Genomic DNA, 9,653 nt, shown 5'->3' with positions numbered 1-9,653 from the left:
TCTGGAATCTTGCCCCTTATGAGGTCATTAGGGGCAAGGCTACCTCCCCTTTCTCTACTTTGCCCACCCAAAGATTTGAGCCCATCCATATATATATGAGAGAGAGAGAGAGAGAGAGATCATCCACCTTGCCCCCCCCCTCTTTCTCCTCCTCAAAAGCTACAGACTCAGATATGCCACATACTAAGGAAAGCTAATTGTTGGACTGTCTCTAGTGGCTATAATTCTGCCCCAAGGCTGAAATTTGGGAACAAGACTTCAGATATGGTATTAGGAGACCGCTAAGGTCTATATAAAAGCATCCAAAAAGCACCATGTCAATGGACCTTTAATACAAAAAGAATAAGAGTCTATAGCCATGCTAGCACTTCTGTAAGGCTGTACTTAGGCACAACATGCGGATGCAATTTAAAATGTTGATCAGATGATGGCTCTTGATGAAAAGCTTCCCAACGTTACAGTTCATCCTGAGGGTGGCATGAATGACTGTACCAAATTTCATGGCAATCTAATCCAATAGTAACCAAGGAATTTCAATTCACATCACAAAAAAAAGTTGATCCGCAAAATTTTAACCTCCCAGTGTTACCAGAGGAAACATCAGGGGTTGAACAAAGTCATGAGGATTCATCATCTGTGAAACATGGACATCTGTACAAACTGTCATGGCAGCCCATCTAATGGTAGTAAATCAATTTCAGTCTGGAACAAACTGGTGGACCAACCAGCTGACAGAATAGCATTGCCTTCCCTAGAGCCAGGCGGATAGCGAGGCCAGAAAAAGTCATTTTTTTCTGAACTGAAGAAAAGTTTTTGAGGCAAAAAGTTAAACAGCAGGTTGGACTCGATCTGCAGTTGCAAAAAATTCTACTTATAGTAATATTCACCTGTATATTATATTCAGTACATATCCTTATACTTGTTATCTATATTTTATATTCACAGGACAAACCCATCTGTAAAATTCTGTTTATAATATTATTCATTTCCATATTTATTCACTTCTGCACTTATGAAACCATTGTATATATCCTGCACTTACTGCTATTGCACTTCTGGTTAGAGCCAAACTGCATTTCGTTGCCTTGTACCTGTACCTGTGTAATGACAATAAAGTTGAATCTAATCTAATCTAAACAAAATACTATCCTTTTGTTGGACAAAACCTCAGTGAAATAAAAGAGTAAAGCCCAGGTAAGCAGCTACATCTGCTTTTCTCTAATGTCTTCTTCACTTTTCTCTCTCTATCTCTTTTAATGACACATAGTTGTGGGAAAGGCTGGTTGTTCTTTCATCGTATTTAACTTTGACCGGCACGACGCTGTTTTACATCGTCGCAAAGGTGACGAAAGCTGTCTTCATCCATGTCTGCCATATGCTAAATGCATTACACACCATGTGTGTGTGACATTAACGCCAACAGCTAGAAGGTTACATACACTAAAAGGCCATGTTTTCACACTTTCCAGGAATATGTGTTCATTTGTCTGTTAGTGTACGTGTGTGGTAATCTCCATAGGGACAGAGGTCGTTTGCAAACATAGACGTATGTCTGCACGTGTCGTAGTCTTTTGCCTACATCAACATCCGTTAAGCTGTGAAGGTGTCTGTCCATGTGAATTTGACAGCTCACATCAAAGATCAACACTGGTGGAAAGAAAAAAGCCCATCATACAAGCAGTAACATGACCAGACTCTTCGCACAAGCTAAATTGTTAAAAAGGAAAACAATATTTAACGGGTTCACTTAGTGTATTCAACAAATCTTCTTTGGAGTTAACGCTGACTTTCCACCAAATCCAGAGGAAATCTAGTCCAGGATTCCATGAAAACAACATTTCTCTTTTCTTTTCAATGTCTTCCAGAGACCTGGAACCACTTCATTGTAGAAACTGAATGAAAAATGTTGGATTTATCATTTTAATGGGCGCAAGATCCTTCCAAAAGCATGTATAACAATGACAAAAAGGACTGGGACGACACGCATAAAACGTCTTGAATCAAACAAATTCTTTTTGCCAGACTTATAAAGCTGTGAGGGTTTCAACTCCCACAGTTAAACTGGGCAGAGATTTTACAAATATTGTAGACAGCCTAAATTTAATTAATAAAATTAAAAATGTAATTGCCAACGACTGGTTCACTGTAATGGTTGTGCAATTGACAACGAAGAACTTGAACTTATCATTCACCATTATTATTGTTGAGCGATTGCAGCTTCCAGCATGTCCAGGCCTACAGTCTCGCTACGTTCAATGTTATTAATCACAGCTTCAGATTTGGTCAAGCTAGAACTTGCAAAACAGTGGACTTCACTTCTTAGATGTGTTCTGGGCTGCTTTTCAGGGCTCATACATCATATCAGAGCCTGGGAGTCCTGGAGTGGCCCACTGACATCTCTCTCACCAAGGGGCTGATGAGCGCGGCCAACAGCCTTCACCATTTTTACCTCGCCAATTTCAACACATCTCAAAAACCACCTCTGGGGGCATTGCTGCTTGCCCCGCTGTGAGTTACCATCAGCTCTTTGTGGGCCGGGGAAGAGCTCCAGATCCAGCCGTGGCTGCACCAAGATGGGCCAAAAGATTTTCACAGCTCTCCTGCTGGGCGTCTGACACACAGGATCCAGTGTTCTTCTGTCCTGGGCGCCCCAAGCACCCCATTAACACTGGCACCATGCTGAAATGCACCTTGACACACCTCCGTCCACTCCACCGTATCTTTCTTCATCTCTGTCTTTCTGTCACTTTGGGACCTGTTAACGCTGGTGACCAACAGAGCTGTACTTCAATGAGGTATCAAATAGGAAATGGGGTTTAGTGTATTACCCCCCCTTTATCCCTTTAAGTGTGTGTGTGTGTGTGTGTGTGGTGTGGGTGTGTGTGTGTGTGTGTGTGTGTGTGTGTGTGTGTGTGTGTGTGTGTGTGTGTGTGTGTGTGTGTGTGTGTGTGTGTGTGTGTGTTTAGCCAAAGGGGGTAACACCCCAGCTTGAAACAAAGTGCATATGACCACAGAGAAAAAATGCACACTGTATATACCCCAAAGAGGCAACAAAATGAAGAAAACATGGAGTGGTGGATAAAGCAGCAGAAAGAAAAAAAGAAGTGATGAGGAGGCAATGTGAAAAATAAATAAGAATAAAAAGTATGACTATAGCCCAGTCACGAGTTTTTTTTTCTTCTTTTTTTCCCTCCTAGTGAGTGTGTTGGAGGGGAAGCAGAGGGGAAGGACCATAAGGAGCGTTTGATTAAATCTGCGGTTGACGTGTGGGACAGGTGAGATTGATGAGGTTCCTCTGAGTTTCACACTGTGCGGAGAGCGGGGGTACAGGAACAGAACGCTGCAGTGTGGCGGGCCAGGGCTCGGGGCCCGCTCGCGCCGTGGGGTCGCACGGCTGATTAATGGGACTGGAGGCCCTTCAAAAACAGCACTTCCCGCAGACAGGGCCCGACGGTGCTCCAAAAATAACCAGGCAGGGGAGGCAGCCCCAGCATCCAGCCCTAACAGGCTGCAGCTTCTGAAGGAACCAGACTAATTTGGCGCGGGTGGGGGGGGGGGGGAGATAACCAACAGGAGCAGTGCATACTCAAGACAGGAAGCTTTAATGACTCTTCTAGTTTATGGGAAATGACAAACAGTGACAACTGACATTGTGTTAACTATGATGACGTTAAGCTCAAAGAACTGCAAACTTTACACAATGTGACACTAAAAGCCCATAATAAAACATCTTACTAAAACTGATTCACTTCAAGGACTCAACAGTCTGTTTTTTTGTCGTCCGTTTTGATGATCAAAAGGTGAACACTAAAATGTAAGCGTAGACTAAGTAAACTACAAGAAATGGGATGTATTTGACTGAACCAGATTTGAGCGAGATCATATTTTTAGCAGACAACCATGTGTTTTGTTTGTCCAATCCCTGTATGCTGGGTACGCTGTGACCCCTGGTTTGCCAACAAAGTCTGCAAAAAAATTACAAATCAGGCCAGATAAACAGCTGTATTATTTACAGCTGTTATAATAAAACAAGTATCACTGCCTGAAACTGTACTGTACGTTCAACCAAAGTAATTTGCCTGAAATATGCCCATGATCACATGTTAAGCAGCTGGAAAAGCCAACCTTAATTTACGTGACTCTTTTGCACCGTTAGATAAACACATTCATTTCAGAGCTACTTGTTTCCTTCCAAATCGTTTCATTAAACCACTTCCCCCTTCTTCTGTGTTGACAATAGACATGTTAAATTTCATTTTGCTTGCAGAAAACAAATGACTGACAGGAGAGCTAATACCTCCCAAAAAACACATAAAAGTCAAAACGCAGCAAAAAATAAATGGCACACACTTCATAAATGTATCAATATGTAATTATGGTAACACTCTTGGCAAACATCCACCGGCAGCTCCTCTCTAAAGAGGCCAGTCATTTCCTCCTGCAAAGGCAGCGTCAGTTGACTTGAGAGCAGCTCAGAGGCAGGACACCAGATACGTGGGACGTTTTAATTAAAGGTGTCAGACGCTCAGCAAAAAGGCGCTGGATCAGGCAGGGACTATAACACAGGAAAACTAGTAGGATTCCCCAGTCACCACTGTGGGCGAACAGCTACAGACTGGTTCTGTAATTCAACTTGGCTAGATATGAATTTAAAAAAAAAAGGAATATGTTGACATATGGGATAGTTTTAAGGAATGGGTAATGTGCAGAGCGTCTGAGTGAGCACCCTAACTGGAGAATGACTATGACAGACCTAATTACACAGAGGGGACTGCTGAGAATTAGTGGGCTTTTCTGACAGTTGAAAATAAATAGGGCAGTTAATGAACATCCTCAAAGGGGAGGCCATGTTTCCTCGCTCTCGCCGGCCTCTCCCATGCGGTGCCGGAGCAGCTCTAATGGTTTTAGCTGACACCCAAGTGAATTTGGAGCCGAGGAGAACAGAGAGGCAAATTAGAAGTCACTTCCTCTTTCCTCGAGCCCGGGGCTGACATGACTGATATCAGTCAATAACTGGACCACAGGCCAGGGCCGGCTGGATGGGGAGCCCTACACTCCCAGCTGACGCGAGGCTGGAGGTTGGCGTGAGGCGAGAGGGTTGTAGAGAGTACACACCTTTCAATTCTAAGCGGACAACACAACAGCTAAACTTAGGTTGAATTAATTTGCGCAGCGCCACAAACTCTAAAAAATGAGTAGTTAATTAATAAAATGTTTGGTCGAGATTTTCAATGATTTTATTTTTTCGCTTCTGTGCAAGCTTTGTCAGTTTAGATTTTTTGGAGGGAAAATTTCAGTAGAGCAACAAAATAGAAATAAATCTCTTGCTATAGCCGAGAAACAGACACCTATTCGTTTGTCCTTACTTTGTCCAACTTCCGGTAATTTAAGACGACAAAGATTCAAAATCACTTCCCTGATTAGAGTTAAACTGAATTAAAAAAACAAAAAAACATGCCAATACTCTGAGACATTGCTTTTGGCTCAGGTAGCTTGCTATGGGTATTATTTTAGGCACTTCATAAACTTAAATGAATAACCCAGCAAATTAGCATTGCCCTGGCCTGCCTTGGTCTGAAAAAACATTTTACATTTTAATCTGCTGTGAAAACAAGGTTGTGCACCCCAGAACTCACTGAAAATACTGTCAAAGTATTACAGGTTATTTCGCTAATGTTTGCTATTATGAGCAAGCAAATTTGAACTAAGTGACGAGATTTAAAAAAGCAAGCACACACAGCTGTCTCGCAATCATTTCTCTCAAAATTCAAAGCATCTGACAATGGCCACACTTCATCTTTGTGTCAGTCCATTGAGCTTCACTGGCTTTTTAAAACACATTTTCCAGTGCAGAAAAACCTCCAAAAAAAGCGTCTTGTTTGACGCACATCACACCTCAGGGCATTGTGAGCGGGCTGGTGTTTTGCACTCAGCGGTCCACATTTGGAGAAAATTAAAACAAATGAAAACCAACACTTCATTTCTGATGTTATTGCTCATAATGAAGCGCTGCTGTGATGCTTTTCGAGTCCCCGCTAGTTCCACCTCCTTCCTCCCCTCTCGTCGCACACCTCTCCGGCCTCTCTGGAGACTTTGCCTTAACAAAATACAGACGGGACGGTGGTGAACGTGCATACTGTATTACAGCTCATACATCAACCAGTAACAGGGCTTTTGGTAAATGGTTGAGCTTTTTAACTGCACCGTAACGCAAGAACGGCTCAATAATTAGCATCTCTGTTGTGCTGAAACACACTGGTTATTCTTACACATACCAGGGGACTCGCTGTTTGCCTTAACACCCCATTTGCTTCTTGTAGGCAGCCGTGCAATGATAGGAAACTAAGCTGAGTTATAGCCCTGTTTAAAAAAGTAAGAAGGTACACTCAAGAGTGCTACTGAGGATATGATGTCACACGTCTAGGAAAGGAAACTGCACCGTACAAACTCAGGATAGACAAGGAAAAAAGTTCTAGTCACAAATCCAAGCTGCTACAGTCAAGAATGAACCATTACTGATGCGATGTGTCACTCAGAACTGAGAAGGCCCAAAAGAGACTAAACCCAAAAAAAGTGTGATTTAAATGTATGCAGAAATCATGAAGAAAAAAAAAAGTCCTTGACAACAAATAAAACAATGATGTGGTTTTGTAAAACCTTAATGAATCAACGCATCCCACATCACATCATTTTGACCACATTTTGCTTCAACTTGTTTAGTTCAATTACTTCATTTTACAATTTTGTCCATTTCCCAGAATGCCCTTCCCCCAGGGATTGGGGCGTAACCATGTTTGCTTTCATCTGTACTCAAGGAAAGAAAAAAAAACATTCACTCTTTGATTCAGCGCAACTGACGCTGAAGCTGACAGTTACTGTTTAAAGTCTCTGACAACACTTTGTGCTTTCCAACTTAATGCAGCTGCTACAATTCAGCCAATCTTCTCTACATGTGTAACAGCCACAGTTTGAAGAGACTGTTACACTTAAAACTGTTTAAACCTTACATTTTTAGGCTTAGACAGTGCTGCACTTGCTCCCTGTCCTCCAGTAATGAAAAAGATTTGCTTTGCACTCAGCTGCTGCTGCTGCTGTTGTTTGACTCAACAGAATAAAAAGCACAACAGGTGAATAGTGTTCACATCCAACCTCGACTGGGTACAGGGGCAGGACAAAAACTAGCTAGAAAAGGAAAAGTAGAAGATGTCAGCACACTGAAACCTCCATGTTCCTAACCCCTGATCTCCACCAACTGCGGAACAGCTGCGTCCCAGAGCCGGAGCAGATACGCAGAGCTCCTATTTCTGCCGGATGCTGGAGAGCTCCGCAGCATCTCAGCACACGGCAGATTGTGCGGGACAGGAAGTCGAGCACAGAAACAAAGTAAAACATCTGGTTAATTTTCAAAATGAAATACACCATTCTCACAGTGGGTCATATTTCCCTGCACTACACATTGAAAATGTCATAACGGGCGGAGACAGGCCTGAAGTCAGAGGTTTTGTGGTTCTGTTTATAGAAACTCTCGGACTCCACAGAATGGCCACAATCATTACGCACTTATTAGGTTTTCTGGGTAAAAAACTGAACAGAAATTATTAAACTCATACAGCAGAATTCGGCCAATCACGGATCACTCAATGCACCACTAATGATGATATAATAACATGATATTCCTGTATTCAGGATTATGCTAACACAATAAACGTAAATGCAAATGAACAGGCATTATTTTGAATGTTTTGATACTGGTGCTAATGGGAACGCTGGTAATGATACCCAGCAATACTTTTATAATACTTTAGTTTGAGGAATGTAAAACTAATGCTACAAAATATGTTAAACTTCCCAGTGCATTAGTCAGAAATGATCTGATCAAAGAAAAAATAAACACGACAAAAGGATCATTGCCAAATGTGATGCTTTTACTAAGTGTTGGCATCGGCAAACATTGTAATAGTACGGTTTTGTCAATGCCTTACAGCAAGGCATCATATTCTATAAGATCACCATGTCTGTTGTCCTGTGAGAACCACGTATCTCTAATAAACCTCACATGATGTCAAAAACAGCCTTGTTCACAGCTTTGGGACAATGCGTTTTCCACCTGATCCAAGATGTTTTTTTAAAGACTTTATTTAACTTGAGAACCAAGAGAAGTTTCTCAACACATAAAAGGAACACTTTGTCCTCCAGGGTATCGCGAAAATTCAAGATCAACACATCTGGAGATACATGGTTTTAACTGGACAGCAATTGGATGAAAAACTAATCTGAAAAGTAACTAAGAGTAGTAGTAGTAGTAGAGTAGAAGTATAAGGGTATATAAAATGGGAATACTCAAGGTGAGTACAGGTAACTTGAATTGTGTGTATAATTACCAGCTGACATGCTGATTACAAACAGCCTTAGTCTCTAATAGGACTGCACAATTAATCGCAATTGTATCGAAATCGCAATGTGGGCTAGTGCAATATCCAAATCGCAGAGTGGCGCAATATGTATTAAAGGCAAAATGTGTGTCAAACCATTGTGAATGAAGTACTGTGGATGAAGTACTGTGGATGAAGTACTGTGGATGAAGTACTGTGGATGAAGTACTGTGAATGAAGTACTGTGGATGAAGTACTGTGGATGAAGTACTGTGGATGAAGAACTGTGAATGAAGTACTGTGGATGAAGTACTGTGAAAGAAGTACTGTGGATGAAGTACTGTGGTGCTGCAGACACACCCCGGCCTATAAAATCCGATCCCACAGACTACAGAAAACAGATTTCTTTTGGCAAAGATCACACTATACTCGTTTAAATGTTTTAAGATTCAATATTAGACAATGAAAATGACATCCAAACATGATCATTGTTCTGACGCAAACCACGTGTTCTCCACTCGGTTTCAACAAGCAAACAAGAACAGAAGGAGTTGAATTTAAAGTCAGGTACAACAGTTATTTATTCCTATTTATCTTTGACATGTAAAGACTGAATTCAACGTGTGTTAGTGAGTGGACAGAGGACACCCCCCGGTGACGTGTCAGTCCCAGGCTGCAGCGGAGACACAGCACGTGTCCGCTGACAACAGATCTGCACCTACCTTGTTTCCCGTGCAAGCTTCAGAGCAGAGGAATCTTTTAGGAGAATTAAACTTTTGAATGAAGCTGAAGAGATGTTTGAAGTTAGTCCGCACGGGAAGCGCCATCTTGGATTGTGACCTCATACGGTGGCTTTGAAAGGACAAACGGTAGAGATGCGTTTCAGCCGTTTACAGTAGTGCTGTCAAACAATTACATATATTTTATAGCGATGTAGAAAATGTATATATATATATATATATATATATATATATTTATATATCTAAATGTCCCTTAATTTCTTTTTGTCCCATCATTATTTTTTCTAATTTAATGCTTTTATCATCCTGTAAAAGTTGCTTTGTGCAAATGTTGAATGTTGTGCAAGTGTTTTTTTTTTTTAATTGAAAACACCACTGGCAGATGGCCTACTGTAGTGTTCAATTTGACACGTAACATTCTCAATTGGAGCAAATAATCTCTCACACAATGTCCAAAAACACTGTCCATCAATAAAAGAGTGACAAAAAACTGCTTTGAGGAAGAGGCGGAGAAATCCCATCAGCCGTCTGCTCGGCCATC

The 9,653-nt window shown here is 41.5% G+C and overlaps 1 protein-coding gene across 1 annotated transcript in view; it reads right to left on the bottom strand.

Annotated features, from left to right (window-relative positions):
• Positions 1-9,217, bottom strand: part of wars2 (tryptophanyl tRNA synthetase 2, mitochondrial) — a 26,028-nt gene extending 16,811 nt beyond the window's left edge. Inside the window, exon 1 of the mRNA XM_032516779.1 lies at positions 9,095-9,217. Coding sequence (XP_032372670.1) covers positions 9,095-9,217 — 123 coding nt within the window. The remainder of the gene's footprint in view (positions 1-9,094) is intronic.
• Positions 9,218-9,653: the final 436 nt, after the last annotated feature.

Source organism: Etheostoma spectabile, chromosome 5 (assembly GCF_008692095.1).
Source record: "Etheostoma spectabile isolate EspeVRDwgs_2016 chromosome 5, UIUC_Espe_1.0, whole genome shotgun sequence".
Lineage (NCBI taxonomy): Eukaryota > Metazoa > Chordata > Actinopteri > Perciformes > Percidae > Etheostoma > Etheostoma spectabile.
This window is presented reverse-complemented; position numbering and strand designations above follow the sequence as displayed.